The 25583-nt window shown below is 45.0% G+C and overlaps 1 protein-coding gene across 3 annotated transcripts in view; it reads right to left on the bottom strand.

Moving 5' to 3' along the window:
- Positions 1–25583, bottom strand: part of Dusp22 (dual specificity phosphatase 22) — a 50855-nt gene that overhangs the window by 22220 nt on the left and 3052 nt on the right. For all 3 annotated transcript variants that reach the window (XM_021180127.2, XM_021180126.2, XM_085831197.1), the window contains exons 2-3: positions 19684–19717; positions 16017–16099 (exon numbers count right to left, since the gene is read on the bottom strand). In XM_021180127.2, the coding sequence (XP_021035786.1) occupies positions 16017–16099; positions 19684–19717 (117 nt within the window). The remainder of the gene's footprint in view (positions 1–16016; positions 16100–19683; positions 19718–25583) is intronic.

The raw sequence follows: 25583 nt of genomic DNA on the forward strand, positions 1-25583 counted from the left end.
GGTAAGGTTTAGATTCGTATGAGGTTCTTGGTCACTTGGCAGAGCACAGCTGAAGATAAGTGTGGTCTTGTAGTGAGACTCCATAATGCATGCTTCAAGTCTCAACTCTGAACTGAAAAGGCATTTCCTGAAAGTACCCATATGCCACTGACTCTTCCTGCAGGCTAAATTTAGGCACTATGCTACAAATACCAACTTCCAAGAACACTGTGGTCCTTGGTGGGGCTTGGGGCGGGGGAGCTGGACGGTCAGAGTGGAGAGGTAAGATTTAGCCTTGGGTTTGATTTTGTGAGCCAAGATGCAAATGAGAAGCCTCTACACCTGCCGCTGCTTTCAGGTTAGTCAAAAGATGACATACATCTGACTTGTCAGAGGGACAGAAGAGGATTCTGATGTTTATTTTTGTTCAAGGTTTCAAAGAAAGACCAAAGTGGCCTTAGAACAAGGGGTTTCCTCTGGCCCACAAGGGATGGATTATAGGAAGGCCATGGGGGAGATCCGGGGTGCTGTACCTCCCCGACTCTTCTGAATTTGGCTCAGTGTGAGCGTTAGCTCATGTGCCAACTGTGACTCGTAAAATCTGAGGCCAGTTTAGCATGTGCTCAAAACGCAGGCTTCTGCAGTGCACCTTCATGCAGAGCAGTGCCATCTAAGCACGTCACAGCCAGGATTGTGAATGAATATGCTACGTAGAGACTGACATGGAGGAGCGTCGCAAAGGAAAACATCCCTCCTGTAAAAGATACATTCTATCTGACCATGTGTGTGGCTCTGAATCTGAAAAGTAAAGAAGGCCCAACTTCAAGTCCTGTAGTGTGTCCACTGCCCCCTCCTATAGAAATCTGTCCTCTGCACTCGTAGCGTGGCCTACTCAGAACCACTGGCCTGCCTACGACTCAGTCCCTGCAGGTCTTGTCCCTCCCTGGACCCCTCTCCAGAGCTCTTGCTGTACAGTCTCTGTGATTCCTTCTCTTGTAGGCTCCTCCCAATGGCCTTTCCTCAGCAGAACTTCAACATAGTGCAGCGCCTCTTTTTTGTTTGTATTTTTTGTTTTTTTTTTTTCGAGACAGGGTTTCTCTGTGTAGTCTCAGTTGTCCTGGAGCTCACTCTGTAGACCAGGCTGGCCTCAAACTCAGAAATCCACCTGCCTCTGCCTCCTAAGTGCTGGGATTAAAGACATGCGCCACCACTGCCCGGCTGCGGCGCCTCTTTTGAAAGCTTCTCTCCACAACTTGGCTCACAAAGACTCCAGCTCTGTGTTCTGAGTTCCTCCCTGACCCCAGAATGCAGGTGCTTTCGCCCAGCATGCAAGCTTGGGTTGCTTGACCCCAAACTCTCACAGTGATCACTGTTTTTCCATTCTCTCAGCTCTTGCTCCTTGAAAATCAGCCACAAATGTGTTTAAGTGAAGAAAAGGATGCTTCAAGAAGCAGATGCATCTTTCAAAGTTCAAACCCATATATCCCAAAGCTGGATATGGCATATGGAGCTGGCTCTAGAGTCATGGTTTCATGCAGGCATACGCGTGCCTTCATCTCAGGAGGCTTTAGCCTCAACTTTCACTGCCTATTGCTAATGGTCTTGGTGAACGTGCTCATAAGAATGAACAATTTAGGTAGCCACTATGATGAGACTTCATGAATCTAGAATGTCTCTGACATTTTTATGAAACAACATCTCACAGAACCTTCCGTTTCCTCTGGCTCTTGCAATCCCCCGACCCCTCTCTGCTATGGTCCCTGAGCCTCAGGTGCTCTTGTGTTGTAGATGTATCAGTTAGGGTTGAGAACTTAACTTCTACATGTTTATGGGCTGTGGTCCTCTGTAATGGTCACCATCCATTGCAAAGGCTGTCTAGAGGAGATACGAACATGGATGACTCCAGCAGACATGATAACAAGGAAAAGAGAAACCTCAGGGGGCATCAACTCCAGACAAAGAATTACAGGAATCCTGAGAACAGGACAAATAGTTTCTCCAGGGAAAAGCCCTCTAATTGGTTATCCAATGCTATGTTGTCAGATCTGAATCTTATATATACAAGTAACATTATATATACTGAGCAGGTTACAATGTATATATTAAGGAATATGCATATATTTATGTATATGTATGCATATATATGTATACACACATATACATATCCACATACACACATATATCTCAGAACAATTCCTTTTTTTTTTTAAATTGGGAGACTTCATTTTCTTTTTAATTTGATGAGAGATCTTCTCTGGGTCACACTTAGGGTATGTTTGGAAAGGAGGGAAATATTGACTCAGAATTGAGTATTGATCTTAAGGGCTAGCTAAGTCCTTGAAGGTAGGGTTCAGGCTCCCAGAAAGCAGAAGCCAAATTTAGCAAGAGTGTTTGAATTCCATGAGAAAGAAGGTGAGGAGCTTTCAGCGTAGCAAGGGTTCTGGAGCTGGGCAGTTAGGGAGAAGCAAGGCAAGGGTGCTATTCTGCCATATCTCCTCCACACAAGGAGAAGCATCCTTCTGCAATGTGGTCAACTGTGAACGCTGCAGTGGTTGCCATGGCACTGCCTGAGCTTTACAGCATGGCAGGTGCAGCTGGAAGGGTGCTTTCCTCTCTCAGCTTAGACACCAGCGTCCTAGGGCCCCCCTCTGAAGGGGAGTGCTTTACCACACCCCTCCCCCTTCACTGTGAACACTTTGATGGGCTATTTTTATTTCGACAGCTGTATGCTCTAGCACTGGACACAGATGGAAGCCCCAAAGCAGAAAGCACTGTGGCCACCAAGGAGACAGAGGGTCATCAGGATCTCAGAACGGCCAGTGAGAGCCACTGACTTGTGATATCATTGCTCGTTATGGAAGCATGAAGAACAGTTTTTCATCGGAAGAGACAGGAAGCCTCAGTTTAAAGGGAACAAGAAAACAAAACAAGAGATGCTTAGGATATGCTACTCATACTAGGTCAGCCATGAACCATTTTCTCTTGAGGGTAGATTGCCACATGCAGTTGAAGTTCAGCAGCCTTAGTAAGGAACTGCCTTTCCTTGGGATCATGGAGCTGGTTCCTGAGAACAGAAACTCGAACTTAAGTAAATTAGGTTGTATTTGTCACATCATACTAGCAAGTTCCTAGGAGTGGAGTCTCAAGGCCTGGGCTTGGTTCTGTCCATGCAAGCTGCTCACCCCAGAATTACCAAGTGATAAAGAGACAGCTGGTTCTCACCTACAGCCCCCTTCATCCCCCCCACCGGCCATGGTCAGAAGAACTGAGGGCTTAGTGGCTCATCTCATTTTAACTACAAGAAAATTTGGGGAAGGAAAAAAATTCCAAGCTAGACCTGGTGGTGTAGTTCTGTAATCCCAGCTACTCATAAGGCTGAGGCAGGATTGCAAGTTCCAGGCCTGACTGGGCCAGAATGAGTTCAAGAGCAGCATGGACCCTGCCTCAAAACAGAGTCCGAAAAGGCGTTGGAGATTGAATTTAGTGGGCGAGTTCTTGCTTAGTTTGCAGAAATCCCTGAATTAAATCCTTAGTAAGGGGAGGGGAGATCGAGGAAGGGAAAGAGGAAGAGGAAGAAAAGAGAAGGGTTTTATGATAGTGGGAACACCGAGCCCAGCACTGCACTGTGAGCCTCCTACTTGTGTGCTTTAACTTTCACCCTGCACTGTTTTCTTTCCCAGCAAAAAGGTCAAGAGGTGGCCAACAATTCACCCACTCTGTGATCCAAGGTGGAAATTGAAATCTGCTGTGGTTGTGGTAACAGCTGAAAGGGGACAAGAGATATGTCATCCCAGGGGGGCTGGGCCACAGGGAGGGAGGCACACTCCAAAAGCGTTCTGGGCACAGCTTGTTTGTCTGCACTAAAGGTGCCAGCTATGCACTTGCTCCACATTCAACCCTAAATAAGATTGCATCACTTCCCTTGCAGGTGTGGACAGGCACGGATCCACCTGTGTCACTACCTAGCAATGACTTATGAAGAGCACCCGAAAACGGCAGATTTGTTTAAACTAATCTTAAGTAACCCTGGATCTATTTAAATAATCATTTTTCCTATGGTGAAAAACAATGATGGTGTTCATAGTAAGCCTGAGCCCTGAATGAGCTCTTTACCATTGAGCACTTTCTGCTTGCCATTCAAACTTCCGACTGCAGGCTCTGAGGCCTCTCCACACATAGAGCCCCCTGGTATAGACACTGTCCCTGCCCCTCACAGTGCTCAGGGTGCCTAGTGTCTGCCAGGCATACACTGCACTGTCCCAACCAGAGCCAGAGACACACTTTCCCTCTGTAGATTCTCTCTGGTTACCTCACCAAACTAAGATAAACTACCATTTAAACACCTTAAAAGACATCACATGCCCATTAAGTCCTCTCCCATTGCTTGATATGCAGCCTAACTCCCTCTCTTGTGGTTGCCTACAATAGCCACGTGGATAAGGGTCTCCTAAGGTGAGGGACCATAACCAAGGAACCAAGGATGCTTGCCTGAGGGAAAACAAAATGTAAACCAGCCACACGGTCCAAGCCCAGAGAACCCTGTGCCTCTGCAGGGAACCTCAAAGACTGCAGCCAGAAGACTGGAGGTACAAGGGATTAGTAGGAACAACACATTGACAGCTATATCATAATGTGGACTTGGTGACTGATGTCATCTTCCACAACACTGCAAACACCGTAATATAACAAACATGACTCCCTGGCCATCCTATCTTGCCACTTTTTTGTATGGTTTTATTCAGACCCAATGAAGTGGCCACACATTTTACTGAGAAAATGCTCAAATATTTCTGTCCAACCTACACTCTCTCTGGAGCACTGAATGGACCTGCATTTCTAACAAGCTTTGGAAAACAGCAGGAACATATCACCCAGAGCTCTCCGGTGCGCATATCCATCAGTTGTCTGAGTGTCTGCGCCATGAAGCTATTACGTAAGGTACTCTGACACCTCCCTTGCCCCACCCCACAACTGAATACGAGATAATTCCTTTCCACTCTACCCAAGAAATGGCTATTTCTAACTTGTTTCTGAAGTGCCCAGAGGTTGATGGTTGTTACATCTTTTGGATGGATTACTCCTTCTGACATGACAGTAGCTGACTCTTTGCTTTGTACCCATCATGTGTTTGTCTAATAGACAACAAGGAACCACTGTTGGTCCCTCCTTCTTTTAGCTCAATTTGCTTCTGAATCTTTCCCCATTCTTTCATTTTTAACATTGCTGTATCATTTTGTGCGACAGTCCCAGATCCAATCTGATCTTTTATTTCTAGAAAACATATCTCACTCCTTAGTGGTCCAGGTCAAACCCTTATTTCTAACTAGGAATAGGGCAGAGCTTCCAGGGGTCTCTAAGATGTGTATCTCCTCCCTCCCTTCTGTTTCTACACTGATAACTACTGGAAAAGCAGTCTGACTGTGTCACTTGATTGGTACACAAATCTTGGGTGAGTCTCTAACTCCCACCAGACTCCAAAGCCTAACAAACAACTGGTCCTCCTTTCTGAGGCTGCCTTTCCAGTCTAGCCACTCTGATGCATTGCACTCTGTCTGCTGAGCCTTTCCTACAGGCCAGGACACACCCTGCACTGCATTACCATGTCACCGCATGTGTTGCTCTTTACTAGGAATCACATTCAACTGTCCTCACTGTCACCACCTAGCAAGCTCTTGCTATCTTTCAGGACCAAACAAAACTCTCACCCTTTGGTACAATCTTCCTAGCTGCCACATTCTCCTGGGTGCCTTGGGGACCCTTCTACCTGATACACATTTGCAACTCTGCAACACTGGGATGATTTATGTGTCTGTATCAATGTAGAACCCCTTGATATTTCTTTGTATCATCCAGCAATCCAAGGTAGGCTAGGGAGCAGGAGCACTCCAGGGAAGTCTGATGAGGAGGGACAACTGAAAGCCTGGCTATGCTCCCAGGAGGCAAACATAGATAGCACTCCTTCATTTTGGAGGTTTAAGAAACACATTTCCTCAGAATCATCTGGTATCAGGGGCTCCAGCCTTCCTCTTGCCACACGCAGTCTCATCACACTAGTACTCCATTTGCAGATAGGATGCTGTCAGAGGAGCAGCAGGCACATAAGAGCCAATCTCTTCTGCACTTGGCTGCTCCACACAAGCTGAGTCAAGAAAGAACAATTACTAGACAGTTTTCGATCCCTACAGTAATTATTTCTATTTGAGTCATATCTATTTAAGTCTGGGGTTGGCTTCAAACAAATTCTCTTTAACGCACAAGAGGTACTGTAATCCCTGAGCAGAGTAGGTACCACTGATTTTGAGATGACATCTAGAAATTTTCCTAGAGAAGCGAGACCTGCTAAGGTTGCAAGAAACAACCATCAGTTAGAAACCAAGCCCAGGGCAAACAGTTGCTTGCTACCCAAGGCACTGGGCTTCACCACCAGTGGCTAGTTTGGTGCTTGTGCAAGGCTGGTAAAAAACAAAATCAGCCAGTTTGGAGGAGACAGCAGGCATCTACAGAGGAACCACTGCCCAGTGCTTGAAGCTGCAGCACTAGGTGGATCTGTGAATCCTGAAAGAAGGGCATAAATGCATTCCTATGTCCAGTCAACCCAGTAGAAACAGACTGTTTGATGTTGAAAACAAAGCCTCTGTCGTTGTAGACATGTCCTGGGCTAGCTTCTGCCTTTGAAGTAGATGATATACTTTCTTTGTATCTGCTGACCACAGACCACAAAGGATGTTTGATGCCACATATCACACAAGAATCCATGGCACACGGTGATAATACACACACACACACACACACACACAATTTTTACAAGCTAAGCCTGAATATGCACATGCAATATACCCATTGTTATCACAGGCACTAAGGATATTGTTCACTAATCTCTCTTGGCCACCACTCAAAGAGATACTCTTGTTGCAGTGGCTCTCAACCTATGGGTCAAGACTTCTTTGGGGGTCAAACAGCCCTTACACACGGGTTACCTAAGACTATCTGCCCATCAGATAGTTACATTATGATTCATAACAGTAGCAAAATTACAGCTATGAAGAAGAAACAAAAATAATTTAATGGTTGGGGGGTCACTACAATATGAGAAACTGTCTTAAGAGTCATAGCATTAGGAAGGTTGAGAACCACTGCTCTTACTGGAACAAGACAATTAAAGATTAAAAGAACATAAAGAAAAAACTACTCCTTCATTTTTGGGGGTCTGCTATGATCCTTTCAGACTCTATTTGTATATGTAATAGAAATATGATGATGATTTTACATTTTGTATAAGAGATCATATTATAGATATTTGTTTTGATTTGCTTCTGTTTCTTAAAGAGCTGTTTTCTTTAAATACACCACATCCCGTCTTTGGGGATTGCTTCAAGTATTTTTGCATATGCATGGACTGAGACTGGTTCTACTCCTGTGCCATTATCAACATTGTGTCCATGAACTTCAGTGTACCCCAAATCTGCACATCTCTTGTGTGTTTAAAGTGGTTTGGGGAGTATATTCTCCTTATGCTAGAAGAAATGTGACTTACAGTTTCCACAACTTGGGTAAGCCTGCACATTCACATACTCTCTGCCTGCTAAGTCTCTGTGTCCCAGGTACAGGGGAACACAGTGGGCATCAGACAAGAGAGGCAGAGGAGAAGGCAACACCCAAGTGTGTGCCCAGGGAGCTCCCTCTTCCTACACCAGAACAGGGATGCTTGGATGTAACCTCAGTGTCTTACCTCTAGGCACCACAAAGTCCCAGACACCATCTCCTTCAACTCCACATGCATGCTTCGAGTATGGCAAAGCTTCTGTTGAGTGACTGTTATGAAGTTGTGTGATCTTTTTTTATGGGGCCGATCTCCCAGTGCCAACCAAAGGCAGCTGACGGACCATTCAGAGCTCAATGAGAAAGTCACTGACCCTTCTGAGGGGATTATAGGTTAGTAATTCGACAAGAGAGGCTTTCGTAGTGCCACGAAACTAGATACCATGTATGCCTTCAGGTCCTGGCGAGTGAGAAGCCCTGGCAGCAAGCTGTGTGCTGGAGGCTGCAACACACTAATCAGCCCCTCTGGCACCACAGCCTCCTCACAGCCTCCTCGCAGCCTCCTTGCAGCCTCCTCACAGCCTCCTCGCAGCCTCCTCGCAGCCTCCTCGCAGCCTCCTCACAGCCTCCTCACAGCCTCCTCACAGCCTCCTCACAGCCTCCTCACAGCCTCCTCACAGCCTCCTCGCAGCCTCCTCACAGCCTCCTCACAGCCTCCTCACAGCCTCCTCACAGCCTCCTCACAGCCTCCTCACAGCCTCCTCGAATGAAGCCCATCTCAATGCAGCTCTGCTTTCCTACACCAATGAGCCACACGTGACCAAAGACAAGCGCTCTCATTTGGGATGGGGTGAACCTGTAAGCAGGTTTTTGTTCTTTGGTAGGCATCTACATCCCTGTGTGCCAGGCTGAACTACACACCATCAGAACCAAGAAAACTCCACAAAGGAGTGGAGTGCCTACCCACTGGTCCACAGGCATTACATGGACCAGAAAGACTTGGAACATTAAACATGTCATGGGTGGACAAAATTCATGTCCCAACCAAGAGCCCGGCGCAGGCACTGCAGAAATGAGAGAAGCCTAAGGCCTGTCTTTCCCTGCTGAGCATGCAGCAGGGATGAAGTCTGGCAGAGACAGGCAAGACTGCATCGTATTTGCTACATTCCTGTGTTATCATCCTACTGAGCCGCACTGTGAAGACGAGCAGGAGCAACAGAAGCACTCTCCCTTAAACTTTAAACGCCCTCCAACGCTGGTTCTGGCTGGAAGGAGACAGTCTCTTCATATTTCAGAAGCCAACAAAACTGCTCAGGTGAAATTCAGAGGGACGTAGGGCAGAAGGACCACAGTTCCTACAGGGACTTCTACCAGCCACTGAGTCTAGCCCCATGGTCAAAGAAGAGGACTGGCCAAGCAGATGCAGCACCTAATCCTAGTATGTCCTCATTAAGGAGGGTGTGTGAATGCAGACAGTGGACTGTAAGCCAGCCTAGGTTTCACTGTGAGAGCCTATCACATAATAAATGAATACATAAATGCCTAGCTATGAAAACAAGCTAGTTACGATCTAACCCATATATGCTAAAAGAGTTCAAAATACAAAACTGAAAACATTCAAACCAAATTCCAACCCATACGATCTACCCACTAAACATGTAACATGCATGTATGTAGATTCTGCTTCTCAGTCGAGTTCATCTAATTACTCTCTGATGTGAAGAAGCTGCGTGATGGGATGGGAGTCCCTTTAAGGCATTTCTATTAATAGTGAAAAGTAGTTGTTTCCTGCAGGTGCTCTGTAAATACATAGAACGAAAAATGAAACAAACTCTGAAAATTTTACATCAGAAAGACAGGGTTTCTTTTCTCAGGGGAAGGGAGAAGCCTTTCCTTGTTCAGTATTACTTCCTCAGCACCTACAAACAATACCAAGTTTCTGATTGGAAAAAAAAAATCACCGGTTTTCACCTGTACATGCCGCTCTGTGCATGTATGTGAAGGTCAGAGGACAACCTCAGGTATGGTTCCTCAGGTGAGGTCTACCATTTTTTTTTTTTTGAGACAAGGTCTCTCTTTTGCCTGGAGCTTGCCAATGAGACTAGGCTGGCTAGTCAGTGTGCTCCAGGGATATCTGTCTCCCCAGTACTGGGATTATACACAGGAACCAAAAAACAAACAAACAAACAAAAAAGCTTGGCTTTAACATCAGTTTGGGGAATCAGACTCAAGGCCTTTTGCAAGCATGTTATTGACTAAAAGCACTGACTATCCCTGCATTCCAGTAAAGAAACACCTCCTAAAAAACATAGGCATTTCCCAACCACAGCCCAAGAACAGAATCAGATGAGGACCTGTTACATCATGAATACTGTAACTACAGGTCTATGGGGTTTTTTTAAATTTGAAATTAATCTATGTATTGATGGTTTTTCCCTACAAATGCACTAATAATATGTATTTCAATGACTGGCATCAAAGCTCAGTCCTAAATGATTGTGTCCAGGAGAAAAGACCCTTGCCTTTGCAATGAGAAGACCTCAGAATGTAACCCTGGCCAGGGTCAATCTTCTGACAGGTGGAGTCACCGAAATCAGTTCTGTCACAAAAGAGTAAGAATAATTCAGACCGCTTGTCAGGCTTGAAGCCTTGGAGGACAGACCACAGTGAAGAGTCTGGGCCATGCAGAGGGCTTCTATTCTGCTCTCTGCATCAGCTTCCTTCTGGACATGACACCGTAAGCTGATTAGATGGATTCCTAGTCATTGCTTAAGGCCCATTTAGAAGCATGCTCAGTGCAAACAACTCCAGATTTACCAATGGAAGACAGAGCTCACTCTTAGGTCTTCCAGGCTACTGTTTCTATTTGACGTTGTCACCTACCTTGAGCCATAGCTCTTCTTTCATTAGGTTGTAATGAGTGTGAATGTTTATAAAACATTCAGAATACGATCCTGTCTAAGCATTAAAGGTTCTGCCAAGGCAGATGAGGATGGTGAGCACACTTCAGTATCTTTAGTGCGGGTCCCTGGCTTGCATGTACTAGATGCTCAAGGAATGAGTATACCATTTGCTTGCTCCCTGCCTCCATGTGGAAGAGCTGTCTTGGAAAGGAATACAACTTTTACCAAAAATAAAACAAAACAAAGCAGAAATTTTGCTAAATGGAAAGGATAAAAGAGAGGGTAGTGAATATTATCCAAGTATATTATCATCAGGCATAGAAATATCACAATGGAGTCCATTAGTTTGTACAATTAATACATGCTTAAAAATAAAATTGTGCTGGTACTGGGAACAGGCACACCCCCACAAGTGCTAGGGAGAGCTTAAGAGGCACACTCTTCTCTAATGTAGAAATATCTATAGACATCAGCATCAGAAGCGCCAGCCATAGCAGCAAAGGGCAGACAAGGAGCATGCTGGGAAAAAAGCTCTGTTCTAGGGTAGAAGAATGGGCCTCTCACCACACTACCCAAGCAGCCATGGGGACCTGGGACGTTCTAGTTTCACAGTGATGGAGTCAGGAGAGATCACCTGTAGGAACCCACTTCTGCTGAGATTTGTCAGATAAAAGGTAGTAGCTGGGCTGCGGGTGTGGCTCAGTGTTAGAGCACCTGCCTAGCATGTATGAAGCCTTGAATTTGGTTCGATATCTAACAATAGACACACACACACACACACACACACACACACAGAGAGAGAGAGAGAGAGAGAGAGAGAAGAAGCAGTGGGAATAGAAAAGGAACTACATCTCCTCAGAATCTCAGAGGCAGAGGGAGTTGGGGCTCCTAGTGAGCGAGATTCCTACATTTATGTGCTGCGTTATTTTTGTGTGTGATATGTGTGTCCATGTTTGTTCCTGAACACGTGTGTGGGTCCGAGATCAACATTAGGCGTCTTAATGACTCTTCGTCTTACTTTTTGAGACGGAGTCTCTAGGGCACCTGGAGCTTACTGGTTCAGCTAAACTGGCTGCTCAACAATCCATCCTCTTGCCTCTACCTGCCCAGTGCTGGGGTTACACATGTGCACTGAGGTACCTGGTATTTTTTTTATCCAGGTCCTAACTCAAGTCTTCATGCTTTCAAAGCAAGTACTTTACTGACAAAGCCATCTCTTTGGCCCCTTTTATGATGTTTTTGAGGGTCTTCATTCTGCTCTGAGCCTGACTTTGTCTCTAAATTATTTTAGGATTACCTCTTCAGAAATGTAGGACAGGGCAGGGAGTAGGAGGATGTTAGAGTAGCAGTGAAGGTCCTTTGGTAAGGAGAACAGAATCTCCAGCCTGGTTAGAGACCTAACAGTCCAATTGGTCCTGGCCAATTCCTTAGCGAAGAAACCACTCCTGGGAAGGCAGGCTTACTTTAGAAATAGGCAGAAGAACCAGTCCTTTATTGAGATACCATTCCTTCTCAGAGTTCCTAAGCTTACAGGGCCATAGCTGTACAGCTTCAGACGTTTTCTGAATTACCCAGAAAAGTCAAATTCTCCTGGTCTTCTTGCTGTGGGTTCCAGGCTTCTCTCACTGGATACTCTTTCTCTAACGCTGTGCCTGCTTGTCTGCTTCATGTATGACTTCCATGCCAACACACTGGTGTGGTTTTTCCTTCTCTCTACCATTCTCCTTCTAGAGGCAGTTACTGAGATTTGTAGCTTGCCTGTACTGGGTGATTTTTCTTTGAAATACTAATAGAATTTTTCTTGAATTTCAATAAGCAAGCAAGCAAGCAAACAAGCAAGCAAGCAATCAATCAATCAATCAAGCAAGCAAAGTGTCTTCATTCTGGAAGACCTACTCTTCCAAAGGACCACACTTGGAGCTCCAGGCTTTTCTCCCTGGACGGTCTTATTCTAAGTATGAGAGGCCACACAAACCCTGTGTCATCAGAAATACCTGGTTCCACTTGATGACCAAAGACAGTGGCTCAGCTGCTTTGGAGGACTGAGATCAGTGACTTGAAGTCTTTCCCTTTAGGCATGGTGGTAGGGAGTCTTAGACACTCCAAGAGCTATTCTAGAAACTTTGTCCAAAATCTACCAGATAATGGTGTGTTACATGTAGTCAAACTAAAATCAAATAAAGAATAAGTGTCTTATTTCGTTGACAAATAAAATCTGTATTGCATAATGCAAACCAACTAAGCAAGTTTCAACTGACCTGTGTGGTGGATGCAGTTTAGGGCTTTGTGCTGCTCTGGAACTATGACAGAAAACAGATTGTTACACCCTGAAAGGAAATATGTGTCCAGAGGGACTAAAACTACAGAGCCTTCCCTTTTACCTAGAACAGACTCTCACAGTCATGAAAGAAAATCAGTATGGAGAGGTGCACTCTGTACAGAGGCGGTCTTAGGTGCAGGGTCTGGGTGCTGTCGCCTCTGGCCTTAGTATGGCAGATGTTTGAATACCCTTTGTTCATTCAGATAATATAGTTACACAAGACTGGAGATCATGTATCATATGAACAAGCACGCTCACAAGACCCTTGCTCAGAGAGACTCCACATGTGTCTACCCTGTGGCAACTCGTAAAGGTCGGTCCTTTCAGCCTAACCAGGATTTTCTCAGGAGCCTATGGCATTCTAAACTCCTTAAACCTGTTTTCCCAAAGCATGACATCACATACCCACAGCCGCTTACCCTCAGAGAATCCCCTCATCAATTCCTGAAGCAGGACCAATGATGTGACCACATGCTCTCACTTGCCCTCTCCTGCACTGAAAGCTGGTCTGAAGACCCTAACGACAGATGGCAAGAACCTCAATGCCTTAAAACCCAGAGGTTTATTGACATGACCCTAGAAGTCCTCACACCATAGAGCCTCGCACATGCTGCTCCCTGGCAGCCTTGCTTCTGGAAATCCTACTTGGATGTTATCTGGACCCAAATCCCTTCATTTGGGGGACGAGACCATCTTCTTACCTCCTGTCCATCCCAGAGAAAGGCTGCCCAGATTAAGCTAGGGGATTTTCATAAATATGCCTGGCTTTGAAGTCCTCAGAGAATTCCTTTCCCATTCCCTTCAAGGATCAGGGCCAGCTGTGGAAGACCCCATGCTAACAACTTTACAGCCTGCTCTCAAGATTGGTTAGGCCATGATTTGAATTTGGAAGGTGGAGTTGAAGTTGGAATTTCAGAAAGAAGATGGCTAAACAAAGTCCCTAAACATCTGGAATTCCAGTAACTTAATTACTGTGTACACATCACTCTAGGAAACTCCCCACACATGTAACTGGAGAGGCTGTTAAGCAGCTTTATAGAGGCACACACCTATGACATACCAAATGAATGATGTAAGATGGGCAATGTTAAACTACGTTACACTATAGAGCTGCAGTGTAACCTTTAGTAAACAGGACCGCTTACTATCAAGCTGAGTAATGATAGGATCCAGTGGCTATGACAACATTCTGAGGACTCTGAAAGCACAGGCTGGAAAACTGTAGCTGTAGGAGGAGGATGTCCGAAAATATCAGAACTGTAACAAGGGGCACAGCAGCTCCCCTCTCCATGCCCCTCTTCTCTTTGTAAAGACAGTTTGTCCCTATAGACAAAGTGCACAGAATACGGTGGACATGTAATGTGCTCAGAATGGAGGCCCACAGTCTGTCCTGAGCCATGGGGTTCACACACACAGTAGCTTCTTTATACGTGGTTTGCAATCCCACCTGTTTTATTTTCCAGTCCAGCCAGAGTTTCTGTGTGTGACAGAATGGCTGGAGTTGTCTCACTTCTGACCCTTCAAGACCTTGTACTCAGGTGGAAGTCAAGAGATTGAGAACGGTGTGCATACGACAATGTGTTCCATTAAAATCAGTACACAAGAGTAAGGCAGGCTTGGTGGGGGAGGGTGGGAAGGACTGCGATGCAATTTATTAAAATAAAGGAAACCTCAAGCTTCATCTTGTGATTTAAGAGGAAGTCAGCCATGACCACGGTGTAGTTTAAAATGTCTGTATTTTAAACACAAACTATCATTAACAGATTAAACATTTAATATTGCTTTATTAATTTAATTAATTAGTTAGTTAATACAGGAATAACTATTTTCAGAATACTATTGAACTCAAAAAGAAAAAGAAAACAAGCAAACAAAAAGCCGTCATTCCCACTGAGACTAATACAGCGCCCTCGCAAACGCCCATGGAAACAGCAGAAGGAAGTGTGAGCTTCCAACTGGGATGATAACTAACGTGGGGTAGATCTGGGCAGTGGTGAGCATCTGCTGCAGCCTTACAGACTGCTTCTCAGCCTCCGTTCTTGTCTAAGCACTTTAGCTTGTTCTGTACTGGCTCAAACCCAGAGGCTCCAAAGCCAAGGGAAATGGATACGTCCATACCTATACACATACTACCTATTCTTACATGATATGACTTTCAATGAAAACAGCCTGAACCAGGAGTCTTTGTTTCAGAACAAGTACCCCTCCCTTCCTAACGCCAAGCCCTAAAATAGAAAAAACATGTATCACAACCACACAGGCATTGTTTTCTGAAAGAGGCTAACCTGGGCTGTGCCACGGCAGAAACAGAAATAGATTTTGCTCCTGATCAACAGCTCAAACCGTCCAACAGGGTAAAATTGAAGATGTTTTTGGAATTAGTGTACAAGCAGACACACCCTGTTTACTCCCCTAAACCTAAAACGCAACAGCTCTCTATTGATGTTGTCCATTCAGACCAGGCCTGGGAAAGAAAAAAGTCACAGGGGTGGCTTGCCTGCCTTCTTGTCCTTACTAGTTAAAACAAATGGTATTAGACCTTTTGTGGCAAACATCCGCAGGATATGAGCAACTTGAATTCATTAGGATCCTACTAAAGCAGAAATAATTTTGAAGCAGCAATAGGTTTTACTTATTTAAATGTTTTTTTCCCTGTAGTTCTAGAGATGCAACCTAGATCCTCATGTGTGCTAGGCTACCCTATAATCAAGAGGCCCTCAACCCAAATTTTAATTAATTAATTAATTAATTATTAACACAGAGTCTCACTCTGCAGCCTTAGCTAGGCGGGAATTTACCATGTAGCCCAGGTTGGCCTTGAACTTGAAACTACCATCTTGCCTGAGTGCTGGAAGTACAGGTTCTGACCGACCACTAGGCTGTACATTGTGTTTTAAATATTCTTAATATTCAAAAGGAAATGTAAGTTTATTTTGGGGAACTTAGAAAAAAGAGCCAAGCAAACCATGCAGCAGGAGTACAATAAGGACGCCCTCTGTTGGGACACAGCATGTCCTCAAGTGGGCCAGGCATTTAACTCGAATACCAAAGTAATCTGTCCTGTGACCACAGGAATAGACTAGTGTCAGAATATGGCTGCTTTCATTAATGTCATGTGCACTTCCACAGAATATAAATACACGCACACACTCACAGAGACACATGGACAGACAGATACATACACACACACACACACACACACACACACACAGACTGACATACACAAACATAGCCCCCCCCCCCCCCACACACACACACCCCTGGTTCTTTCTTACCTCCAACATGGGCCTGGCAGTGTCGTGCACAGAAAGAATGTGTGTCACCTTGTTCCTGCTCAACTGTTCTGCATCTCTTGCATCTGCCATGAAAGACAAGAGATGGACATTTTATCATTCTCTGTGAGTTCACCACTCTTACAGTCTAGGCAGAAAACATCACACAACTTGCATATTTTTTTTCTTAAAACTTTATAACTGATCCTATCCAGAATAATCTAGACAAGTGAAATTAGGACTTTTGCTTTTATTTATTTTGTCTTTATTTTTGACTGGTATAACTTTTGACCTCAAGTATTTACTCAGATTTAAAAATGTTTTAATTAGGAAAGCTGTCAAAAGAAATAAAAGATATAGTATAGTATGTTTTTTCACAATACATACATATTAAGCATGTTTATTAAAAAAACAGTTACCTCTTACAGATTCCTTAAGATGAATGTAAAGTCCAAGAACCCATTTACTGAGAAGACAGAGCAGTACAATGGATAATCCTTACCCTGAGACAAGACTAAGGTTTATAATAGCTAAATCAACGTTACAGCAAAATCAAAGCAACAAAAATCTAGAACATTTTCTAGAAATTCCACACAGAATTATCAACTGGCTATCAGAATTATCTTCATAAGAAACTATGGCACCAAAATTACATTCCCTTCTAATGTGCCCACATGTAAGAGAAGACTAATTTTCAGATGCTCTGAGTTTGAAATCTTGGCTAATCTACAAAACAGTTCAACAAGAAAGAAGGCTCACTCATCTGAGTGCTTGCCCCTGGCCAACCTCTTCAAAGGGATACAAGAAAAAAAAAAAAAAAGGACCAAAAAGCAAGTGTTCCACGATGTTCTTTGAGAAGATCTAATGCCATGGGAAACTGCCCAGGGTCTGCACCAAATTTAAGTACAGCAGAAACTGTATAAACATAGATAGCTGGAAATGGATATAGTTGGATGTGCAGTGAACAGGCTTATTTGGGTGTGGAATGATGAGAGAATGTCTGCTCTCCATGGTGCATGTGTGGGTGTGTCTAAGGGTTTACCATACACAACCTCTCTGGGAGGCACATCAGAAAGGCTAGTTCTTAGGTTCCCGTCTTGTTCTAGGTCTACAGTCAAACAAGGTCATGTGCATTCCCAACAAGCCCTGGTATAGGGCAAAAACTAAGGACCAATGGTCTAAATATTCTGCAGTGGCAGGAAAAGGTCTTTAAATGATGTTAAAGTTTGTTTTTAATTTGAAGGTTCTCCTCACTGATTCAACCACCAAAGCTTCAGATTCCATCTTGAAAAGCAGCTTTATACTTCACACACAGTGATCTCAACCACAGCCCCACACCACTGTAAGAAACTGGAGTGATAGAGTTTTGAGTCATGTCGTCCTCTAGAATGCAGTGCAGAATGTCTTCCAAGGCTCATGCGTGAATGGCGTGATCCTCAGGTTAGTGCCACTGGGAAAGCGGTGGGTCCATCAACAGGTGACTTGTAAGTCACGTGGGCCATGTCTTTGAAGGAGATAACAGGACCCTAGTCTCTTCCTCTCTGTCTTACTTCGATGCCACCATGAGGTGAACAAATCTTCTCAAGGGACACTTCCAACAGATGTGCTGCCACAGTTCCAAAGGCAAGGGGTCAACTGACTGTGGCCTGAAACCTCCTCAACACAAAGTAAAGTGAACCTTTCTTCTTTTTAAGTTGATTACTCCAGCTATTTGTTATAGTAACAAAGAGCTAACCAACACAAACAGGAGAGAACTGTGTCGAGGAAGAGCTGGCTAAATGGCTCATCAAATAAAGTCACTAGCCTTGAAGGCCTGAGAGCTGGAGTTTAATCCCTGGAGTCCTTGCAAAGGTAAGAGAGAACCAAAGCCTCAAAGGTGACCTCTGACCTCTGCATTGGCAGCATAGCACCAATGTCTACACACACCTTCCCCACCCCCTCAAAAACATTAATAAAAAGTAAGACTAAAATAAAAGGGGTGACTCAGGAACCCACCCACACAGTCACCCACACAGTCACCCACACAGTCACCCACACAGTCACACCAATGTAGGACGTCACAATTTCCTCCTGTATCTGCAGTTTAGGCATGCAGACAAAGCTCAAGACACTGGAGCCTGCAGACAGCTGGACGGAAAGCCTGATGGGGCAGGTTTGTGACACTGTTGTTCTTCAGGGCTCTTCCAGATCCCAAGCCCATCAGAATTTACATTTTAAGAAAAACTTACTGGCAGATGACATTTGCACAAAATAAAGAGTTTCATTCTGACATTTGATGTGTATATAAAGTACTTTAATCGTATTTAACCCATTCCCCACTGCTGATTTGTGCTTCATCTCGCCTCTCTTTACCAACCCCCTTCTCCTTGCATCTCACTTCCGTGTGAGAGGATGTACATGTGTTCCTGAGTCTGGCTGTTTCACATAACATGATGATCTTCCACTTTTACAAGATTTACACTTCAGCAATCACTATTTGACCTCATACAAAGTTCCCTCCCTGAATGCAGGAGGTCTAGATCTAGAGGTCCAACCAAAATTTGATCAGAGATATTTGAGGAAGTTACATCTGGACTGAACATATACAAACATTTGTTCTTGTCATTGTTCGGTAAACAATACAGTACAACTCTAACACAACTCGTGCCCTGTATTAGGAAACCCTCCAGAGACACTTTAGGTGCAGAGGAGACGCACTGGGTCCTGTGTGGATGTCACATCATTTTAAATAAAGAACTTGATTTTGGTTTTTTATTTCTGTGAGGGGTCCTGGAGCTAGTCCCTAGCAGATATTGAAGGACAATATATTTAATGGACTTTTTTTTTTACTGTTATTTAACTTTATTGTGCTGTAATACTCCATGCTTCAGCCTTTGACGATGGTCAAGGAGAAGTGTGACTCATGTAAGATTCACCCTGGTAAGAGGATACATACATGCCAGTGGGTTTTAGCACACTCAGAGTTGTGCAATTATGACCACAATTAACTTAAAATGTTTCATTACCCATAAAATAGATTTTGTAACAGCTTACCATTTTAAACTGTGGTTTGGAGATAGAACTGTAAATCTGTGAATAAAGAGGCCCATCTACCACACGTGACCCAGTGGGCTGCTGGGTCCCTGGAGACAGGCAAGAGCCAGAATGGCCAGTGTTGCTGGGCCCCTGCCTGCTCTCTGCTGTGTCACAGTACGTCTGCATGCCTGTGCTACTCTGGGGTAACTCTCTCTCATGAAGCTCAGATGTCCACTTGAGCATGCACGATCCTTCATCAGTTTGGTTGAGTGATGACAGTAAACCTTTGGTGCGTACTGACTTCAAATCACTAGACATCCAAAATGGAAACCCACAACCACAGTCACCGTGGCAATGAGCTGTGCACACAGCATAAAGTACCATAAGTTTGAAATCAAATCTTCCTGGGGTCCCTCAAAAAGGTATTACCAGGGTAGTGCGAGACACTCAAACCCCAAGTCACACGTGCCCAACCCACTGAGCTCTGGAAGGCCAGGGGCTCAGATTTCCAATCTGGATGAGGGTAATGATGGTCACACAGCCATGTGAAGAAGATACTTAGGGCTTCTGACCAGTACATGGAAAGCCAGAATGGTACACTTTGTGATACACAATGTATTTATCATCATTAAAGAAGCAGAAAGTAATAACTCACCTTTGAAGTTGCCAATGTACAGGCCCGGCAGGATCTGGAAGAGAGACATAGGCATGACTGTCACAGGATGCCAAGTGGACGGTGCTTCTGCCCAAAGGTGAGTGAGGCTCTCGCAAGCTGTCCCAGGCAAGCCCAGGACCCCTCACATACCTACCCAATTCGGGCACCTCATTGACCTCAGCTTCTAAGAATTTTCTCAAACGGTTACACTGTAATCTTTCAACTCCCTGCACTCAGGAGCAGGACGGTAAGCTGCTCTGGGCATTGGGAGAGAGCACCACCCTTCTCACACTGCACTTCCCTCACGGCCTTGGCAAACATGCTCTGTAATGCTCAAGATCTCTGTACACAGTGCCCCCTGCCAAGGGCCACTAACAGTACCACGGTGCTCTGTGACCCCATTCAGTGACACTGTGGTGGACCCGCTTCTCTGCTTCACTAGAGAATTCCCCAAGCCCCTACGGAAGAAGACTTCAGCAGAGCTAAGATGAAATACTTTACAAACACCCCGTGATTTTCAAAGTACCAAGGCAAATCTTTGTCAGTCTTTTGCAAAGATAATAAAATCTAATTACAAAAATGCTCTGTAAACTAAAACCATGTCCAGTGACCTCCCTGCTACAATTTCCAGTTATACTTCGTCTGCTGGTTCTGCACATACCCAGACACTGTAGTCACAGCAGGCCTCCTGCCCCCTGCCTCCCGCCTCCTCAGTGCTACCTTCTCAAGGGCTCTATTTTTATGAAGCAGAGTGGAACAGGTACCAAAGCCCTCCTGTTTTAAAACAACAGTGTGTGCTCATCTTGCAGATTGACCAAGCTGGGCTCCCCAGCAGCTTCTGGCTACCTGGAGCTTTTCTCCCTTCATCTCCCATTCCCCAGGGTCTCCTGTCTTTACTAGGCTGTGACAACAAAATACTAAAGGGGACATTCAGAACATGGCTCTTCTGGCCAATTTACATAATCTGGCAATACTGGACAAACAAATGATCATAAGTTCATCACAATTCAACCATGTGGAAATGGAGATGTTCACAATCAATGCTGAGAAGGGAGTTATGCTGACACTTGCTGAAATGGCAAGGAAGGGGCTGGAGAGATGGTTCAGTGGTTAAGAGCATCTCCGAAAGGAGGACCAGAGTTCAATCTTGAGCACCCACACCTCGCTGCTCATACTGTCTGTAACTACAGCTCCCAGACATCCAGCAGGTCCAGCCTCCTTGGGCACCTGTACACACACCCACATGAAGATGTGCAAACCTACCCATTACTAGAAACAGTATGCTAATGACAAGGAAGACTCTATTGAAGACAAGGGAAAGGTTAAGCTCAAGTCCCCAGAAAAGAGGGACAAAAAAAGGGAGTGGCTAGGAAAAAAATCCCTGAGAGGAGGCTCACTGGTGGATGCTGAGATTGGGGAGTTCCTGAACTGGCTTAGCTCATTCTTTGGTTGTACTGTACCCTGTAGACTAAGACCAAGGCCTAGTCAAGAAGAGAACACATGGATCCTATGCAGGAATGAGGGGAAAGGGCAGGCAGTGGAGGTGTGTTCGGAGAGTTGGTCCTGCACTGAGGATACTCCACATTTTCTACGTTAACCGTTATGAAATGCTACCAAGAAATGTAGGATGGGTGGAAAGTGCACCTTGGAAATGTCATTGCAAAAAAAGGAAAGCTAACGTCATGTGGGAAATATAAGGTTTCTCTACCACAGCACCTCTGTCAATGGGATGGGTAGACATCTGTGAGGGCAGGCTTACATTCTCACCTTCCTCTGGGGGTCGAAGGAGCTCAACCCTTACTACAGAGGCCACAAGGGGCCAGATACCAGCTCCCATGGGACTTTACAGCTCTAGTTTGAGCATATGATCTGAGTATGGACAATAATTCAGGAGCCACTTGGTGTATCCCTTGGCAGCACAGGCAGTGAGCTGGCTGCACACAAACACTTCAGCTGTGCTAGTGACATCTTGGATTCCCAACAGAATGCTCTCAACTGGCCCCTTGTGGAGTCTGCTCCAGCTAAGTTAACCCTTGAGCTCTGTCCCCTAGCCTTCCCGGCCATTTGCCCAGTTCTACTAAAGTAGCTAGCTGTATTTGGATCTCACAGCTTACGGACGAGGTCCTTGGTATGGACTTTCAATAGCCAAAAAGGGAGCAGACTGTGTGAAAAGACAGGCTTCCGCCCTGAGCCTACTCCCTGCCACTGCTGGATCCGCCTACGCTCCAGTTGTCACACACAGCTTTCAGCATAGACTCATCATAGGTTCTGCGCCCAGGCACTGACAACTTCCATGACTCATTCTCAATCTCAGTCCTACCCTAAGTGTGTCCCCCGGTCTCCCTGCACCTGAGGAGATGGTAATAGTATTCCTCTAACTTGGCTCCATGGACACAGGCAGGGCTCTCAAGTGCTGGCATCCAGATTTTATGGGAAATCGCCATTTTTACCTTATTTTTTAAAATTCCTTAACTGTAAGATATTAAGAAGGTCCATCTGTGGTCTGATTGTTGTGTAATTGTTGTGTAGCCAATGAACACAGTCTATGACCTCTCTATGTGCCACTGCATCAGGGTCCTTCCAGGACTGGTTCTAGGACATTTGTCCATCAAATGATACATAGTCCCTTATGAAAACAGCACTGTATTAATAAGCATATATGTTCAGTCATCTCCAGATGACGATAGTAGTGGGTATATTGTATGTGCTGTGACAACAGTTGTACACTGTCTTGCTTAGGGAATAATGCCAACAAGGAATATTGTAAGTCCTGAGGATGGAAGCAGCCATTGCAGGCCTAACTACATAGTACAGGAATGAGACACAGGTGAACAGTGCTCACACAACAAATGGGACAGAAATACCATGGATCTAGCAAATGGTAAGCTATGGCTACATTAGTGGACTCAACCTATGTCCTGATAGCTGAATTTACAGGTCTACCCGGTCACCTTCTGGGATGTGGACGAGACTGGAGAAGGTATCTGTCAGTATGAGGCTGAGGATTAAGACCGGGGTAGCCCAATCCTGATAGGTCTTTTTGGCAGGGCACAAGATTTACATTTCTTGCAGAAAGCTATGTGAAACTAAGCAGGCCATAAAGAGAGCCTCAGGACAGAGTCTGGATGAATAAGTGTTGACTGACAATCATGGACGGTGAGGACTCTACACGCATTCTGCCAGGAAAGGAAAGGGCTGTGTCGGTCATCTTCTAACTTTGTTTTCTAGACAAGACAGTGAGCTAGAACGTCATGGGCTGGACTAGTAAGCGAATTGCTCCCACCCATTTCTGTAGTTAGACTCTGGCTCTCTTCCATATAGAGTTACAAAACGAAATCAGGGAAGGCTGGTTTCTAACAGATTAAATAGTACTTGGGAAGACTTCTCAACCAGTCAGCTCTGTGATTTGAAGACGACAGTAAGTCTGACTCACCGGTTGGCTGATGTTGTTACCATTGGTAACCTTTGGGCACAGAGAAAGAGAGAGGAAAGCAAACCAACTGGAATGACTTTCCAGCAGAAGGACAGTTTGTAGAGCAGCCTGCAGAGCAGTGCTCACCGGGACAACACAGGAGACCAGTGCAAGCAGAGTCAGCCCAGCATCAGTACCTGGTCTACAGCAGGGTGGGTCAGGGGTAAGAAGTCTATCTTGTGACTTGGGGGTGTTTTACGTCTCTAGAAGAATAAGCAGAGAGTTGGTCCTGATCATCTTTGTCATTCAGAGCTATCATTCTGTCTCTCCTGGGCCACCTTCCCTGCCATTTGCCCGGGGTTCCTTATAGATGTCTCTTCTGGTCACAAACTCCGTATCATACTCTGTCCTTTTATCTTGTCTTATTTTCTTTACCATAGTTATCAGTACCCAGAGCTTGTTTCCTTACTTTCTGGCTGATCATGAAGAACCAGGCAGGTATCTGCTCGTTTTCTGTTGCTACCGCAGAACACCAAAGACTGAGCAGCCTCTAGAGGGAAAGTTTAGTTGGGCTTGCTATTCTGAAAGCCCTAGAACATGGCCTCAGCACCTTGTTCAGCTTCTGGTATGGGCTTGTAGTGCGAGGGCAAGTGGGTACATGTGGAAGAGAGAGGCTGAACACAACAGTTAACCCATTCCTGAGAGGAAAACATCAATCCACTGATGAGAGCACTGCCTCCTGTCTCAAATGCCTCCTATGGGACCCATCACCTCTCTGCTCTGATATACTCAGGAGTGAGATTCAACATAGCCTTGTGTGGGCACGAGCCACATTCAAACCAAGGCAGGGGATAGCCCTTTCCACCATGTGGCATGCTGACAGAGGGTCAGTGAGATAGCAATGCAAACCACAGAGGAACTGGCTCTTTGGAAGCCCCTGGTCAGAAAGGTGCCTGCCTGTCAGCAGACAGTATACACCGTAACAAAAGCAGAACCCTGAAAGGCAGAAGCACTTGTGGATCACGTGAAAGCACCCAGGGGTTCATAGCTCCTTTTGATCAATACCCTTCATACTGACATACCACTAAACTCTAACACCGGCCTCACAAAAGCACAAAAAACGCAAATCCTTTGCTTATGTCTGAAGGAATTTTGCTTTCTGAGACAGGGAATGTTTGCATTTATTTTTAACTTTTTCTTAGTACTCTAGGATACCACCCAAAAAGATGTGAGAAACTCCTGATGAAGTAGCTGACATAAAGCAGTATTTTGAGTGTGGCATCTGGATTCATCCTAGGTCAAAAAGGACTTTCTGGGTTTTAAACCCAAGGACATTTGGGAAAACTATGGTGGATTCCCTGAGAGGTGAAATATCACAGACTTTTCAATATCCTTTGGCCAAGATTTTACCCAGTATCCATTCATAAAAAGACATCTAAGTGACCTTTTGTATTCTTAGATTATTGCCTTAAGCATCTGTTCAATGATATGTGAAATAAGATTGTAATGCTAAAGGAGAAAAGAGTAGGTACCAAAATACATGTCTGTAATCCGAGCTACCTGGGAGTCTACAGCAGGAAGCTCATAAGTTCAAGACCAGCCTGGGCCATAATAGCAAGGTCTTGAATCAAAATAAATCAAAAAGGGCTGGAGATGCAGGTCAGTGTTAGAGCACCTGCCTACTATAAATGAGGACCTATGTTCAATTTTTAAAAGATTTAAAAAAAAAGAAATGAGACAAGATTTAGACGGTATAGAAAAGATAGTATCATTATGGTGCAATGTCCGTCCACCAGCCCTGAACATGTTCGCTTTCTAAAGTGGGTCCTCCGTGACTAGAAAGAATGCCTAGGAGAGAGGCTTCATGTTTCCCTATTTTTTTCCTCACTATGGGAACTAGCACTGAGCCTAGGCAGCAGCAATGTGTGTGGAGTAGTACAACTTGAATGGTGGATGGTTGGATGGATGGATGAGTAACACAGCCAAGTTAGCTGGTGACAATGGAAACAGTGCTTAGCAGGACAAAAATCCTCCCCATACTGAAACAGTGCTTCCCACAGGATTAAGCCACTCCTTGATAATTAATTACTCAGTTCCAGCTCTAATAAGTCTCAGGGGATTCTGAGACAAAGAACACAAGACCAGAGGTAGGCAACTGGGAACAAGTGTCCCCCACTCCCCTGGGGGGCGGGGGGGACACTGCAAGGTCCAGAGATTTGGGGTTTCTCCCAGTATAGGAGAACACAAATGGCACCCACTGGGTAGAGGCCTATCTAGCTCCCTGGGATAAGCAAAGGCCTCCACAGCAAACAAATGCTGTCCCAAACGCCGGGTTAGCAGTTGCTGAGGACCCTTCCCTATGCCAGGAGCGTGCACCTCCTTTGTATGACAATCCTTTCCTCACTCCTTTTTCGTCTCACACAGAAGTCATTCTAAACACAGGTCAGCCACATCTGAGCCACCACTGTGCTCAGCAGTGGACAAAACC

Source organism: Mus caroli, unplaced genomic scaffold (assembly GCF_978045245.1).
Source record: "Mus caroli unplaced genomic scaffold, Mus_caroli_1 scaffold_15, whole genome shotgun sequence".
Taxonomy (NCBI): Eukaryota; Metazoa; Chordata; class Mammalia; order Rodentia; family Muridae; genus Mus; species Mus caroli.